Here is a 17,903-nt window from a genome sequence, read left to right as displayed (position 1 = left end):
AACAAAACTGTATGAACATATGAAATTCGTAAACAATATGTTAAACACCTATTTTGTACTGGAATATTGCAAAATGTTGAATTTTCAACATTTGTACAAAAAAACCCTCAAATTTCAATGTGAAATCTTGTCAGTATGCAAATTTGCTTTTATATAAATATAAAAAAAAACACCACAAACAAAATTTATGTAGTAGAAGCAATCAAATGTAGTAAATTAGCAGAAATTTTAAGGCCAAACATTGGGTTGACTTTGTAACTATTTTTGTTATACATCCAGCTGTAATTTATATTATAACCAATTTTATTATTAACATCGTCATGAATTACGTCTGGCGATATAAAATGTGTATTTTTAAGATTTTTTTTTTAATGTACTGATCAGTTTTTGAAATTTAAGAAGCTTCTTTATTTGCCAAACTTGTTCTTGAGTTTTCTGTTGCCTCGAATATAATTTTTTCATACACTCTGTTTTACATATTATTTTCAAAAATTTATCCCTTGTAATTTAATTGCAAAAGGTCCGCTTGAAGTTCGAAAGTTTCACTTTGTTAGCACACAATATTTGAGGTCAACAAAATATATTTTTGACACTTATATGGTTTATATTATCAGAGATAATTAAGTTTACAAAAGCAAAAATGTTTAACTTGATATGATAAATGATTACTGCAAATTGGTCAAACAAATTTCAGATAGAAAAAAATGTCAGTTATGTTTGTTAAAAATGGGATGTGAGGGTATTTAAGGGAGCACTAAATGAGCGTATGACAATCTAAAGAAACGGATTTGTTCACAAAACTTAAAAAATTTATAGATTAAAGTTTCAAAAGAAAATAGATACTCAAATGAGCTTTCGATAGATATTGAAAATATTTAGGGAATTTTTAAACCATGTATTCTTAAATTAACCAATAAATATGAGTTTTTTTTTTCAATTGAGCTAATAATAAGAAATTTTAGAAATTCAAGATTACAAAAATCATAAAATTATAATATTTCCAAAAAAATTAAAAACTTGTTGGTAAATTTGTCTGTGGGTGCGTTCAAACACTCGAATGATAGTATTTTCAAAGCAAAATTCAAAATTAGTGGAATTCAGGGTGAAAATAAAGTTTGTGTACTTTTGAAAAATGCCTTAGAATCTTAATCCTGCCTGAAAATTAACCGAAACAAACCATCCTAATGACAAGTAACATTATATGGAACCTCGACAGTAGCATCACACTCGAAATTCCCTCTCACGACCCTAATAAATTACTGCAGTCAGCAAAGAATGCCTCGGACGACGTCCGCTGACACTTTTTCCATAAATGTCGTTCTAAACACTCTTAGTGCCATTTTCGAATCATCTTCGGTACAACAACACATTTCTTTAGGTATAGACCTGTGAGTTTGGCAGGCGAGTATTATTGACCCCAAAGCCTCAAAAGCGAAAAAAGGTCAGCTTTTTGCAGATGAAAAAAGTCGATTTTGCGGAATTCGTCGAGTTTCAAGCCTACAGAAGCTGTGAATCCAACTGGACCCATATTATGGCCATATTGATCTTGAAGTTACATTAAAAAAACACTGAGGTCTTTCCGGGGTAGCAGGTTTGATCTTTTCCATGAAAAAAGCTGGAACATTTTTGATGAATTTATTTTTTGCTGTAAATTGACCCTCTTCCAGCAATTGGTGGTAGTGAATTGGCTCAGTTGCAAAAGTCTAGACGGTGGTGAACGAACCCTGTGAAGTGTTGAAGAAGCGAACAGTGTCGATGGTGTGTTCTTCTAACTAAAAAAATATATGGAGGTCTACGAAAGTTATTTTGATTTTTTTTTAACTCAACCTGATAGTCGAGATTCCAAAGAATGTCAATATTTTTTATTGATCCGATTTGATTGTATAAAAAAAAAAGTTCTCAGTTGTTGAAGTATATAAATAAAGTACGGGATCTTTGTAGTCACTCTGTAGGTATATGAAACAAGGGAAATGTTATAGCGGTATGGCAACTCCACTCTCTAAGGAAGTCATTCAAAGATGTACATAAATAATAATGTTTTTAAAAAATTTTAACATTATTTACAATTCACACGTTCGTTGAAATTTTTGTGAAAATCATAATTTCTCTCACTTGGCATTACTTCAAAGACCTACAATTCACTCCACTCTACAGATTATTCCTAGATGCATTTTCCCTCTTAAATATTTATATTTAATTTTACACATTTAGTTAAGGTACACCGGGGTAAGTGTGGACGGTTTTTCGTATAGTTCAACTTGGAAAAATCATTTAAAAATCAGCAGTGGACCAAATTACGTTCAATGCGCTGCAGAACGTGTTTTTACAAACGCTTAAAAGATGAGCTTGAAAGAAGCAAAGTGAGAAAAGTTATCACGTAATTTTTTATGAACTGCTGGTGTCTTCACATACTCCGCTTTATGGGGTAAGTGTGGACGGTAGATTTTCCCTATGATTTTTCAGGAAATTTTTAACAAATTTGTGTTTTCTTGGTTGAATACGTTTCCGCCGTTGATAAAGTCGCGAATGCCATAAAGATGGTAAAAGGACTATAATCGAAACAAAAAAAAAAGGTTAAATACGTTACTTTACAGCTCGAACCGTCCTAAATATTGAAAAAAGTTCATGGTGCTATTAGTAAGGCATCTTTCAGTGATTATTGTGAATAATTTATGTTGCAACACACGAGATCCGATTTTATCGAAAATATATACTTACTCCAGAACAACCCAACTTTTCATGATCCAAATGCTAAGTATAGCTAAATTGTATAGGATGGAGGAGAGAAAATTGAAAAAAATATGTAAATATCAAGCCTGTATAAAGCCGTCCACACTTACCCCAGGTAGGGTTTGGAGACAAAATTTTAGTTTTTTGTGAATAAACTATTTTTTTTTTCATTTTTAATCGCCGTTTCTTTTTCTAACTGGTTGTGTCCAATGTAAGGATCGTTTCAATGTAGAGTTTTTCGTCAAGAGCCAGTTAGTTTACGATAAATTTGCAATTGAAAAAGATGCACATCACCTCCACATCGTAGGTGAAAATAGAAAATTCGCAAAAAGTCGTTGTAAACAACCGTTATTGTTGGAATCGTATCTTTTTCACAGTTATTGGATAGATTACAAGTAAATTGAACATTCTGCATAAATAATTTGAAAAAATAGAGCACAGTATTGTTTTAATAGCCATCGTCTACACTTACCCGGTGTACCTTATTCATATTTAGTTGAACATCTCACCTTAATAGGTTGTTTTTCCGATACCGGGAATCGAACCAAGTATGCCTGGCTTACCAGAGTCGTGCCGGCTTGCGCGCTGTCGTCTGCCGCCTGTCCTCAGCGCATCATAATTTTTACTTAAAGTCTATGCAAAAAACAACTTTCAAGGCTGTGAAGAAGTTGCTGAGCATGGCTTGAAATCGATGAATCAAGACAATTTTCTGTAGATTTCAATTTGCAATGCATAAGTTTTACAAAACAAGCCAGTTGCTATTTGTTTATGTTGTCATAAAGCTTGAATGGAAAATTATAGAGCTGTATAAAAACTTCTAAATTTTAAAATCGAAAAGGCAATTTCACATGGTACACCCTTTATCGTCGCAACATGAGAATGTAATGCAATCTTTCCCTGATGCAGGAAGCTTCGCCAGTGTGTGAGTGCTAAAATACAAGTAAAAACCGGAGCAGGAGGAAGACCGGAATCCAATAGAGTGACGGAGCCAGTCGGCTGACTTATCCTGTATCCCATCGTGAACAGTATCAAACAGCTGTGCTGGTGCGCCGTTCTCCTTCCTCAGTGTTGGTGAGAGTGTGCGTGCAGGAGATAGGAAAATCGATTTCTCAGACGGCAGAGGCCGGTTTTCCTCGTTGAGGTGCCGGGTTGAGTAGGGTGGGTGGTCGGACTGAACGGACTGGTGTTGTGACGTGACGCAGGAAATTGCATTTCCCATCCGTTTTTCTTTTACATCACTCGGTCATTCGTGGAGTGTGCGGTGCAGCTCTTAATATCGGTTACCGTGTTTGTGCGAACCTCTGTGTTCGGATTGCACGTTTGTGGAACTAACTAGTTCAGGCCCAGGCTCGGAGGAGAGTTTTTTTTGCACCGGAGAGGGATGCTCAGTAGGCTGGAAGATATTTTGGGAAAACTACTGAATGGCCAAGATGTTGCAGGAACAGACCGCTGAGATGGTCCTCGCGATTTAGCAGCCAACCAATACATCGTAAAGTGTGCACTACCCAGAATGCATCCTACCTTCTCTCTTGGCCGCGTGTTATCGGCCTGCTGCGGTAGTTCAGTTCGAGGAAGATTTCCTATGGAGTGAGTGCAGCGTGGAAAACGGACACGGTTTGCTTCGATCGGTCGATGCTCGTTGGGAAAATTTTCCATTTTTCCGGAACGGTGGAAATCTTTAACAGTGCGTGACTCTGTAAGACTGATTTTCTAGTGTAATCTGAACGGTTTTTAGCAGTTACCAGAACCCTTCGTTTTTCTCGTAGGTGAAGTGTTCACATAACATAGTTACCAGCATAGTTTCTACAATTTAATTGAAACATTTGAATAGTTACAATCCTATACGAATAAGCAAATCTTATACTAGAATAAAATTTACATGATCTTCTCGTCGTTACCAATACAAGAAACATTGTGTTCATAGAAGTAAAATATTTAACTCTAACGCTACAACATTAGTAAAATTTGCTAGTACAAATTTGTTCTGCATTTCGATATTGTTAGTAGACCGAAAGAAGAGGAAAATTTCTGAGTTCCCCTGCTCTAGAGGTACATTTTTACATACGATTACCCCAAAAGAAAAAGTTACCATAAGGCACTTATTGTTATGAAAAAAAAAAAATCTAGCAACTAAGAGTTCACTGACACAATTAGTAGGATAAAACTCTCGATTTTACAATCAAAGTTACCATTGATTGAAGCAACCCCGCAGTAACCAGAAAACGTAACAAAGTGGCGTCACCAAACGAGCCCCCGTCAACGTCACTCTTTCCGACGGTGACCAGTCCATTGACACTCTTGAACACTAACACAGACGACGACGCCACTTCTAGCAACCAACCAGCAACAAGAACGACGTCTCCAGCAGCGGGGAGAACGTCACCGTTGCTGGGCGTTTCGGCGACGTCATCAACGTTGGCGACAACGTCTTCGTCATCAACTGCACAACTAACTGGAGCTAACCGAATTCAGCTCATCATTACAACTCATCAGACAACATCCCAACAACAACAGCAGCAGCAGCAGCAACAGCAACCAACAACCATCAGCGTGCAGCAGCTAATAGGACAATCGAACAGTAAAGTGCTGCAACAGCAACAACAGATTGAACGTTCGAGTGTTGTTGGAGCATCAGGAATCATGACAGGTAAGAAACCAATAGACTTCCGGGCGGCGACTGTCGCAATTTGGAATAAGCACTTTGGTGGCGCTGAGAGTTTTGTAACAAAATGTGACTAAATACTTTTATGCAATTACTGATTGCATGTAAGGCCGTAAATGCGCATGATTTTTAGGGGTGGGGGCCTGTATTTTTCCTTCAAAAATGTATGTTTGGTATTGACCAGCTATAGACAATTATGATTCTGTTTGGGAAAAAAGATTAAATAAACGTTCTCCTCTCAAACTTCTCTTAAAAAGAAGATGATTGAAATGATGCCTAAAATATTGTACCTCGCTTAACTTTTGATCCCATCAATAGAACTTTTCATAAACTTTAGACATGCAAACATTATATTTCAACAATCACTCTGCAAAATTTCAATAAAAAATATTGCGTAGTTTCTGAGATATTGGAGAGTCTCAAAAAGTCCAATTTTTTCGTAGAATTTCTGTATCTCAAGGCACACAAACTCCAGAAAGCTCGAATTTTGTGATATAACAGTGTAATAGTTTATCTATCTAACGCAGAAAATTTTATCAAAAAATATCATCAGAGTAAAAAGTAATGGAAGTTTAAAGTCAAAGTGACAGTGTGCGTGCTTCAAATTTCCAAACAAATAGGAACGGTACTGTAGCTGAGTGAAAGGTTTAAGAAAAAGCAAAGTTTACGAGAAGAATTTTTTCCATAACCTGCTCATTTATTTTTTGAGAAATGCTGATTTCCATTTACCAAACATGTTTTAGAGCAGTTGAGTTGTATTTTGTGATAATCAATTAATCTAAAATCATATTGCAGAGTAGATTTTAAGCTCAATCGTTTTTTACTATTTACTTTGAATTTTTTTTTCTTTTAGCAAATATTCAGAATTGTCCAAAAAGTTAAATGTCCATCAACGATTGATCCAAATTTAATATTTAAATAACATGTAGAATCTCAAATTGATGACATTTTAGCATACTCCGTTGATCGGGACTTTTTTTCATTTGGCAGAAAACAACACCAATTGAGAACCATAGCAACATACTTTGCAACACGGAAAAAAGATGAAGAAGGCTGAAATTCCTATGTTGAAAATAAAACATATACAACATTTTCTGCGTGGTCATAGAAATGCTTGTTCAAACACGAACTTTTGTAGTTAAGACGCGAACCTACGGTTGATGAAAAGAATGTTTAGAGTTGCCTCAGTAATTCAATGCTTGAAATTTCATTCTAGTAAGAACTTTCTCCAGGAGGTGGTTCTGATGTCCATGTCCTTGCTGAAGTATATGAAGCATGCTGAGAGTTACCAATGTTGATTATAAAATGTTTGCTTTAAGTTTGCTTTTCCAATCATATCATCTTTGGTACAGTACACTTTTCAGCGCAATTTTGGCATACAGTTAAAATTTTGCAACCTCTTCTTTGGGTGTATATAGGCAGATAGATGCAAAATCTCGAAAAAGAAAACAAAAAAAAATTGTGTATACATTATTTTTACCCTCGAATAACTAAATAACAATCTTAACATTCCACGTGCATTCGACGTTGAAGAGTTTATAACGCATTTTTATGGTGGATAATCAGCGAACTATCAACAGCAATTTTGCAATGAAACATTTCGTGATTTTTTTTAAAGCACGAAAAAGTTTCAAACGGTTTTGTGTTCATTTTCAGCCCAATACTAACTGTTCAAACTTCAGTGGCTCTAGGAAGATCCATGACTTTTTCAAAACTAAGGGAACTTTTTGTTAAAAATATCTTGATTTACGACTTAACCTTCCAAAGCCGTTCGCTAAATATCCGTTTCGGGGAAATTTGAGTTGTAGTTTGATTTCGCTCTCCTGGCTGTGAATGTTAATCGATTTTGATGATTGATACATATTCATTGTGTAGGTAATTTATACTAATTACTAAACATTTCAAAATAAAATCGATATGTATTACCAGGTAATCAGAAACTGGTCCAGAAAGTAAAAAACCCTAAAAATCAATTTTATTTTAAAAATAATCATAACTTTTGACAGCTTTTCTGTATTAAGGTGTTTCAATGATGCTTGAAACCTTCAAGAATCCATCTATTGGGCTCGAATGAAAGTTTTTACTGCTATCTCAGATCTTTCAGTAGAAAAAAATCTTACTTTAAAAAAACTATATCCAATTTTGGCTTTGCTAAGTTGTATTTCATTTCCCAATGAACCAATTTTCAAAACTTAAATTTTAATTTTTTGTCGTTAATTTGATCATTATTTTCATAGAACATACCTGGTCTGTCAAAATTCCCACCTGTTCAATATATTGGAATGATGATAAAGATATTTGAAATGTGCGCTTCGGGTCATATTGACCCGACGAACAGCTTTGAAGGGTAATAAAATCAATTCCTTTAATCTGCACTAGCTGACCCGGTGTGCTTTGCTACACCTTTCAAAAACAAATGTTATTTTCAGAAATTTTTTAAATTTTTATTGTTTTGTTGGCATTATTTTAAATCAAATAACAACATAATTCATAAGCAACCGCTTTAAAATGAGAACTACAGCTGGAGTTTCGAATTGCAATACAAAGATGACTTCAACAAATTTTCTGAATCTTAATCTGTGAATTTGTGTTAAAAATATGATAATTTTAATCTGTTTCTTTAAGCTTCGCCCTGAAAAAGGAGGGTCTCAAATTAATCCTACGCAAACAATCTAACTTATGAAATCTGGTTGTTTTTGCTTGATATGTTCTTAAAACTGATAAGAGAACCCCCTGTCCTCCCTTTCACCCCCTGCTGAATGGAGGACGGTATCTTTAATAATCATACCCATTTTTTTTGTTCCCCAAAATCCTCTTATATCATATATAGTTCCATTGGTTGATAAGTTTTTGAGCTTTACAACAAAATTTATATGGAGCCCCCTCCTTTCTTCCCTCCTCAACACTGTGAAGCGTAAGAGTCTATAACAATCGTAGAAACATATCTCGTAACCAAGTACCTTTCCATGCCATATTTGTTTCCATTGGTTGGCTTCGTTAGAATAAATTGAGAACTTATGCTAACAAAATTGTATTGGGCTCACCTCCCTCCTCCTATGTACTTACTCACTGAAAGGAGGATGGTGTGTCAGATAATCATAGAATCATACCAAAATGAATTTTTATGTTAAGGTTTGTCCATTTCTCGGATTTTGTAAAAAAAAAAAGTAAAATGCATTCCTCTTCCCTTCCTATATTCCTAATACTATCCTCCTACTGCAAGAAAGGAATCGTTTCACATAGGAAAATTTCTAGTATTAAAATATCATCCCATGCCAAATTTGGCTTTATTTGCGTTGTAATTTATTGGGTTATGCATAAACTTGAAAGGAAGTACCATCCCCCCTTCCGTTCTAACCATTGAATGGAGGGGAGAAAACTGAATATTCCTAAAAATATTTTTCGTATTCAAATACTTTATGATGTCAAATTTGGTATCATTTGCTCGATTTATTCTCAAATTATGCAAAAAATTTGTATGGAAGCCCCTTTTTCCCCTTTATATCTTTCCGCTGAGAATAGGTGGGGCTTCAATTTATTATAAAAACATTTCTCGTCTCCAAATACCTTCACATGCCAAATATGGTTCAATTTTCTCGATCAGCTCTCCAATTATACTGAAAATTGAAAGGAAGACCTCTCCCCTCCTTTTCATCCACTTCTTTGAAGGAGTGAGGGATACCAAATATTCATAGAAGCATTTCTCGTACCCAAATATCGTTCCACGCCAAATTTGGTTCCATTTGCGGTTGTAGTTCTCGAGTTATGCAGTAAAAATTGTATGAAAATCCCCTTCCTCTTTCCTTACTCCCCGCTGGAAGAAGGAAGGGGTCTCAAACAATCATTAGAACATGTCACGTTCCCAAATACCCGCCCATGCCAAATTTGGTTCCATTAGCTTAATTAGTTTTTGAGTTATGTAAAAAATTATAAAAGAGGCCCCTTCCCCCTTAATATCTCCCTACTGTGAAGAGGGAGGGGTTTAAAATAATCATAGAAATATTTTTCGTATCCCAATACCCTTCCATGCTAAATTTGGTTCCATTTGCTTTATTAGTTTTTGAGTTATGTAAAAAATTATGAAAGAGGCCCCCCCCCTTTCTACTGGAAAGAGGGAGGGATCTCGAATAACCATTGAATTATTTTTCGTATCCAAATACCTTCCCATGCCAAATTTGGTTCCAATATCTTGATTAGTTTTCGAGTTGTATGATAAATTGTAAGGTAGCCCCCCTCCCTCCTTCCTATCACCCCATTGAGAGGAGGGAGGGGTACCTAATATTCATAGAAATATTCCTTGTTCCCAAATACCACCCCATGCCAAATTTGATACCATTTACTTGATGCGTTCTCGATTTATGCGAAAAATTGACTTTTGCTTGGGAAGGCCCCTCCCCCCCTTCATGAGAAAGGTAGGGGTCTCAAACCATAATAGGAACCTTCCCCTGCCTCCGATACCCCCACCTACCAAGTTTCATGCAAATCGGTTCAGTAGTTTCCGAGTCTATAGGGAACAGACAGATAGACAGACAGAAATTCATTTTTATATATATAGATTACGTAGCTGAAAATTCACAGAGCAAGTTTGTTGGAAATTGAAAATGATCCGATTCTACAAAAAAATTCAATTATCTCTAAAATCTATTAAAAATCTATTAACAGGACTATTGCCTGAACGACTGTGAAAAACCTTACATAGTCCTTGAAATGTTCAAAAAAATTGTCCTTGTGGATTGTGTGAACTTTTTTTAACATTGGATCTTTAAAATATCTGTCCAATGTTAAACTAGATTAAGCGATGCTTTAAAATGATCAAATAAAAAAAAAAAACGTTTTAATAATGCTATAATGTTACTAACGTTATTGTTAAACTACCAGAATTTTTCCCTCAAGAATCAGGGCCGAGAAACTCCAGGATATTGGCTCTCTTTATTGATTTTTTCATCAAAACACAATAGATAATTTTAAATCGTGTTAAAAGGTTCCAAAAATTCGTTTATGTTTTCTGATAAATTTAGCTAAACACTGTTCCCAAAGTTTGTATTTAATATTTGAACAAGTCTCTGCAAAACTAGGAAATCTGGCTAACTTAATTAAAGGTATGGGTTTTAAGTTCCAAACGAATCTCGAAGCACGGAACTGTAGTCAATTATTCTTGTTCGTGATAAAAAGACACATAAAAAACATTTAAAAAAACTGTATCGCATTTTTATTATTAAAAACAATCCTAACGTGTTAAAAGTTTCTCAACAAATTTGCCCACAAATTTTATGTTCAAACAATCTAAAATTTATGAAGCAGCCTCGCATGAAGCAGAGTCTTTTTTGAGCTACACCTTATAATAATACAGTATCAATATCAGTTAAAGATAATCAGTAAGTCAATGTCTTTCAATACACATTTACTTTTTTTTAAACTGCCCAGTGTCAAAAAGTAATTCGTTAAAAGTATTAGCTCTAGTAATTTTGATATTCGTACTGATGTTAAGCTAAATCTCTGCAAAAATACTGTTTGGAATACATTTTTAATGCCATTCGTCTTTCAAGTCCACTCGTTTCCGGACCGGACAAGGGAATGGGCATTAGATTTCCAGAATTTCGACCAAAAATCAGGACAAATTCCTGAACATAAATTAAAATCAAAAACATGAATAATGATTTTATCATAAAAATCAGAAGATTTGGAATAGTCTTTTAGACTCCCAAAAAAAATCCCCTGATTTTTTTTAAAACTTGCTCAAAAACATTCGAAATGACAAATATAAAAACACAAAAAACATACCCACACAAAGCTGAAAAGTCAAATAATCACGTCAAGTCCATTATTTCCTTCCAAGGGCTTCCATTTAGTTTAAAAATAGGTATTTTTGTTATAGGCTTCGTGAAAAACATTCTTTTTAAATGAATTACCGAAACTACACAGTGTAATTCAAAAGAATACTAAAATTGAATGCATCAAAACTTAAATTAGCAATATATAAACCAAAGAAAATTTTATTTTTAATGTCATTTTTACCACTCTTTTAAAAACTTAAACAATTGAAATAAAATTGTTTATTTTGAATAAATTGCTCAGTTAGAGGGCCATAAATTTGTTTTCATCGATAGTTCTATTTTTTCTCTACGGATTCATAACCCATGCAAAAAAGGGATAAAATTTGATGCATTGTAAAAAAATTTCAGTATTTAACGCAGTATTTTCGTTAAAAAATCATCGGTAGGTCATGAAGTACTTTTTTTTAAGAGTGAACGAACAAAATGATTAAGAAAGTTTTTCGAATTTTCACCGACAGCAATTGCATAAAATTTCAATCTCTGAAACTCCATTATTATTTCGATAGAAATGAACAGGAAGAATCTACACTCAGCCGAAAACGAAACGTTAAATTCTCCTGAATTTTCACGAAGGCGCTCATTACGTGAATTTTTATTTGATTAACGTGAGGCACTTAGTAACTAATACAAAATCATTTGATGCTTACGTGGAATTAACATAGTTGTAAGCTGTCAAAACGAATACACATCTGATTTACGTGAAAATCCAGTGATCCGCTAGGTATAAACGAATATGGTGCATTCTATGTGATGTACACGTACTTCTGAATAGCTTATTCACGTACAATTTATGTGAAAGGTTTCAGTACTCAATATGTACCCAAAATTTTGCCTAACACTAAAAGAAATTTTATAATGCTAGAGAAGCTGATTTAACGTAAGTAGTAGAAATTTGTTTATGTGTTCGTTATTATTTATATTTTGCTATTTTCAGATAATTCGGAATTGGATGGCTAGGATGGCATTCAATATGGAGTCAACCCAAATGCCATTTCCACTACTATTTTATTAGTAAAGTTAAATAAAGAGAAGTTTAAAAAAGTGTCTATTCCGTATTAGAAATAAAATAGTTCATCGTATATTTCAAAAATTAAAATGTCCTGAAAAATCATATCATTTTTTAAAATGATCGAAAAAAAACTCCCTGAAATCTACGGGAATCGCAGGAGCGGAACGAATCCCTATCCACATTCGATCTACGTAGTTTTGGCATAAAGCTCATATGTAAATTACGTGCATTCTACTTGCTGCGCGAGCTCTGTTTGCTACCTGAAATTCACGTAGGTATCACGTGATTTTCATGGTAGCTTTTCCATGTACATTTTCACGTAGCGTTCATGTGAGGAGTTTTTTCGGTGAATCTTTATTGCATAGCACAATGGGAAAAAATGTATAAACCGCGAAAAAAAAATAAATATCTTCCCTCCTACAAGAACATGGAGCAAAACGAAACCTTTTTTGTGTGATTTTTTTTTGAGAAGTTAAATGAAGGTTGTTTGAGCTATTTTACCCTGTTTAGCTGATTTTACCCTCAATTCCCCTACATTTTTCAATTTATCCAGAAAAGTAAGTTCGGACTTCAAAATTTTGAACCAAATGAGGCTTGGTTAGTGTGATTTATTCCGAGCAAGCGAATGAAGGCTATTTGAGCCATCGAACGCATTTTTGAATGAAATTATAGATGATTCAATCCTTATTTCCCCTTATTTCCCCGGATTGGGAAATTTTGAACCGAATGAGATTTTGTTTTGATTTTTTCCAAAAAAATCTTATAAAGGCTGTTTGAGCCTCTGCTCTTATTGGAGACTGTAGTAATGACCGTTGTACTCTTAATTTCCCTACATTTTTATATATTTCAGAAAAAGCTTGTTCGGACTGAAAACTTTTAAAGCAGATGAATCTTATCTAGTGTGACTTTTTTCTTAGGAATCCAATGAAGTCTATATACAATGAATAATACGAAAAACAAATAAATTCGAATAACAAAATTGCATACTATATCGTTGCACAAAACCTATAAATCAAGTAATTTTTTTATCGAAGAATTTAATCAAATCAAGAAAACAAAAGGTAAAAAAAACTCCCATCTTCTCAAATTTGTTTTTTGGTCTTGCAATCTTTCAGATGTTGGAATTTTTTTTATCGAAATTTACATAAATTACTTCAAACTTTATTTATTTCCTCCTTCGGGCTTTTTGAAAATTTTGAAGGGGGGATTCGACATAAAAAAAATTGATATTTGTTCCAGTCGAAGACAGTTCATAAAAAATAGTTTGTTAAAAAAAATTAAACTTACTAGTGTATTTTGTTCAAACATATTTAAAAAAAGTTTTTCTAGACAAATTCTGAAGAAAGAATTCCATTAATTTGTCTTTGCTAAACTATGAATCACAAAAAATTTTGAAGAGCCAAATGACGAACCGCAAATGGGGAAAAAGTACGAATGATATACAGGGTCCACCGAAGTAAATATGAACGGAAAATTTTAACTTTTTTCAAAAATGCAAGGAAACATTTGCGCATTTTTATTAATGTTTCTTCAATTACTTACTCGCGCAGGAATATAGCTCATACACAATGTGATTTGGGTTTCGCAAACCTGTTGAATATTGACAAACAGTGAAAACTCAAAACTCGCGCAGATTTTCAGCCCATACATAGGTTTTATATCAGAAGCGAACACGGAAGCTGGTGATGAAGGCAAAGATTGATATAATATGATTTTCACCTGACTTCTTGTTGAAACGTGGAATTTAGAGTGTTCGTACTTTTACCTCACATCATTTGATTTTTTGGAAAACGGTTGACGAGAAAGTATTGAAGTGTCTATACTTAAACAAAAAAATCAAATTTTTGTCTCAGAGGATACTTAAAAATACGTTTCGAAAGCAAGTTATGTTTTTTCAAAACTGTTTTCAAATCCGTCATTTGATTATTTTCGTAATTTTAGGAAGAGAAATGAAAGTCTGAGAAAACAAATGCTAATTTTATATTTTTGATAAAATAACTGTAGTTTTTTCTAAAAATAAAATAGTAAGAAGGTCGTATTTGACTCCACACTATTCTAGTCTTTTTTGAATAATTGCGTTTCAACTCTCAAAATATTTCAAGCTGGCAATGTTTTTTGTTGAATAATTTATTTTCTTCTTATTATTTTTCTGAATTGGTTTTTTGTCAAATTTTTTGAATAAAAAGTGCGAAGTTGCCCATCCCGGGTATTCTGAAATAGCTTAATTTAAAAAAAAATCCATTTTTGTTAGTAGTGCCTTGTAAATTAAGTCTCATCTAAATCGTGTCAAAATTTCAGAGGTGTCTTTTTTTATTTTTGTCTCAAGATTTTCATCCCGAAGGAGGATTCATCCCTCAATTCAGAGATGTCGTTTTTTTTTTTTAAATCGTTCTTAAAAAAACACCAGTGCTCTATTTTTGTGCACTCTGAATTATTATGATGATGATGATGATGGCCCTCCACTATCCCCCGTACATGGGAACTTGGGCTGGATTATCTTAAAAGATATTTTTAATTATGTCTCTTTGACTTTTTGATCTGTTGATTTGCTTCATTTTTCTGAATGTTATTCCCATGTACGTCCATCATTGCCTTTTTATTTTTTTCCTTGTATTTGCTGCTTGCTATATTCAACTTTTGAACAGGGACCATCTGAGAAAAGGGACATTTTAGGGTAAAACCCCTTCCCACACACACATGAGTCCATTTTCAGAGTTTTACCGCGCCCCAGATCGCGTTGCTTTTGTTAATTTGTCATGTGCGGCCCAGAGACGTTTGTTCAGTTGTTATAATCATCATCAAGTAGTTTAATTACTAACTTAAACTATATACTTATATTAGTTTTCACGAACGCCAAACATTTATTTTTAAAACTAGTCAAGTTTTCTTCTCTCTTAATGTCCATTGGTAAAGTGTTGTACAATTTTATTCCTTGGTAGAACAGCGAATTCTGTGAAGACGCTAACAAAAATGATGCAGCTCTTATTTCACTGGCAAAACGAGTTCCATAACGATGCAGGTCAGTTCCTCTGATTATTCTCTCTTGTAGATATTCTGGTGCAATTTTTTTTACTATTTTGAATATCAGGATCATAGTATGGTACGTAACTCTTTGCCTTATTGAAAGCCAATGTAATGCAGCCAACATATCCCGTATAGGGGTTCTTCGATCACACTTTAGAATTAGTCTCATAATTTTATTTTGAAGTCTTTGTAATCTAGCCATTTGCTAAAATTACGCATGAATGTAATTTATTGACAGTTTTAGCTGACATGTGTTTTCTCGTTATTCGGTGCTCTCAAAAAAAATTTATGAAACAATTTTGTAATAAATTATTGCAATATAAGTTTGATTAACATAGCTTATGTAATGGCATAACTATAACCAAAATTTATTTCCCTTTCCAAAGGATTTAGTGAAGATACAAAAAAGCCTGCCGATGAACATAATCTCAAACTTTGATGCAAGCTGACGAGCGTTTATTTAAAAAAATCAAGAATAAATATAATTAAATAATTTATTTTTGTGGAAAAGTCCTCAATCTAGTATGTCCGGTAATATTAAATTTGACAAAACCGACGAACCAACAAAAATGCAACAAGTTGCATTAATGCTTTTCTGTGATTCCCGGTAAGTGATGCAGTAAAGAGCATACAATAAATCCAACGAAACATACTTGTATGTTAGCGGTACGGGATTTCCTCCATATGCTTACTTTTTTTACGTCCTGTTACACCGTAAGAATTAATCGCCATATATTTGGCTTAACTTCATCTCAACATGGAGCTGATCAACGACATGGTTTGGAGTATGGTGGGAAGGTACTTACTTGGGATTGGCTCAAACTGTTATGGTCGCAGGAAGCTGCTGGTTTGAGAGGAAAGAATAAAAAAAAGCTCTACGGTGGGGCTGAACGGTCAAACCGTCAAAGATCTGGGAGTAGGAGAAGCCAGAGGCAAGTTGAGAGCGGAAACAGAAGAACAACTTCAGAGGAACAACCCTCGAAGAAGTCCACCATGAGAAACAAGTTTTTGCAAGCGGAATTTAACTGTTTCGTTTGTATTGCGGTTCTTGTTGCGGATTTTGTTTCTTCCTTTTCTTGGTCAGTCTTGCCTTCGAGATGTCCAAGTTTGGTTTGTGTATATATTTATATAAATACGAACATTTTATTTATTTTTTTTTCCTTCTGACTATCTCCCGGTACCTTCTTTTGCTTTAACCTTAAACGGGCGGCCTTATAAGGTTAGAACCAGTTGTTGGTCAGTTGGTCGAAGAAAGAGGATTTATTGGACGGACACACTTATTCGGCCGATGTGACGACGATGATGCCGAATTTCTGAAAAAAAAAAAAAACTGACGACAAACAAGATCCGCGTGAAATTTGATAGCTTTCGAGTGGGTTATAGCTTTTGTACAACTTTTTCAGCAACTGTAATCTTTTTCCCTCTTAATGAACGCTCATTGGGTTAGCGAATCCTGTGTTGCATTTGTTTGTTTTTGTTAAATTTTTTCGAGGACCGGTTTGGGATGGATGAGGGGATTATTACGGCAACCTTCCGTTAAAGGAAAGTCCTCAATCAACCGAGGGAAAAAGTTGTTTGACCAATAGATTAAAATTAAAACAATAAGCTGCATTCCTAAGCAGTCGGTAAATTTGAATGCAAAATATTACAACTCAATTAAAAGGTTGTTGTCTTATTTGCTTAATTTGCATGTTGCATGAACTCAATTGTCTTAAAAAGTAAATATAATTACATTTCAAGACTTTGCAACCTAATCTCATCTGTGATTCTTAAAATATGTCTTTAAAAAAATTTAACGATCATTTTAAATTAAATAGCTTGAAAAGAACAAACACTCACATAAAGGATTCAATGGAACATGATGTTTCCTCGAAGAGATTCCATTCACATAACACTAGGGTGTCGTACAACTTTCGAGTATATAATGGCTAGCATCTTTCAAATACTAAAATCACCAGCCCACAGAAGGAGTCTTGTGTAAGTTTAGAGGATTTGAATGCTCTACTTTGGATCACGGGTTGGCTGGCAGTAAGTTATTCTCTTTACCATAAATGTTACTAAAGTTACATAAACCTACTGTATACAGATAAGACTTGGTTTAGATTGGAAGTTTGCTATGGAAAATGTAGTGTTCCCACAAACGGTGCATACTGGCACGGTGTCTCTGGGAGAAAACTTTATTTTTCGAAAATTAGCATTGCTAATTTTTTCACCATTCGCAAGCTGGGACTTTCCCCTTTCATTTGAGCCCAAATTTGAAATAATCCACCGGGGGGTCTAGAACATATTTTTTTGAAGATTTTTAACCTTTTTAATGGTTCTTTTGAAGACAAAATCATATTAATCACTGTGAAAACTCATCTTACCTTTAGCGTAAATCCAAAATCATATGTCAATAACATGATTAATTGGAAATTTCCTTGGCTACAATTTTGTAGAAGACACCAAAGTGATACTTATTGAAAGAAAAGAGTTGGAATGTCACAAACAGAGTGATTATTATTTCATCTGAAAAAGCTAATAAAACTTCTCACCACTGATTGTACTAAGACCAGAAAAAAGTATTCTACGAGCTTAGTTATTGATTGTAGAGTGTGTTAATATACAAAACGGTTAATTTACATTAAAAAATCAATGTGTTACA

At 34.1% G+C, this 17,903-nt stretch overlaps 1 protein-coding gene across 3 annotated transcripts in view; it reads left to right on the top strand.

Moving 5' to 3' along the window:
* The window catches only part of LOC129749663 (probable nuclear hormone receptor HR3), a 554,515-nt gene that overhangs the window by 39,047 nt on the left and 497,565 nt on the right, over positions 1-17,903 (top strand). For 2 of the 3 annotated variants that reach the window (XM_055744701.1, XM_055744699.1), the window contains exon 2: positions 3,637-5,377. The exons of the other annotated variant lie outside the window; for it this stretch is intronic. In XM_055744701.1, coding sequence (XP_055600676.1) covers positions 5,371-5,377 — 7 coding nt within the window. In that variant the 5' untranslated portion in view covers positions 3,637-5,370. The remainder of the gene's footprint in view (positions 1-3,636; positions 5,378-17,903) is intronic. 3 annotated transcript variants of the gene reach the window in all.

This window comes from Uranotaenia lowii, chromosome 2 (assembly GCF_029784155.1).
Source record: "Uranotaenia lowii strain MFRU-FL chromosome 2, ASM2978415v1, whole genome shotgun sequence".
NCBI lineage: Eukaryota > Metazoa > Arthropoda > Insecta > Diptera > Culicidae > Uranotaenia > Uranotaenia lowii.
The sequence above is the reverse complement of the archived record's forward strand: the minus strand, read 5'-3'. Positions and strand labels throughout refer to the sequence as shown.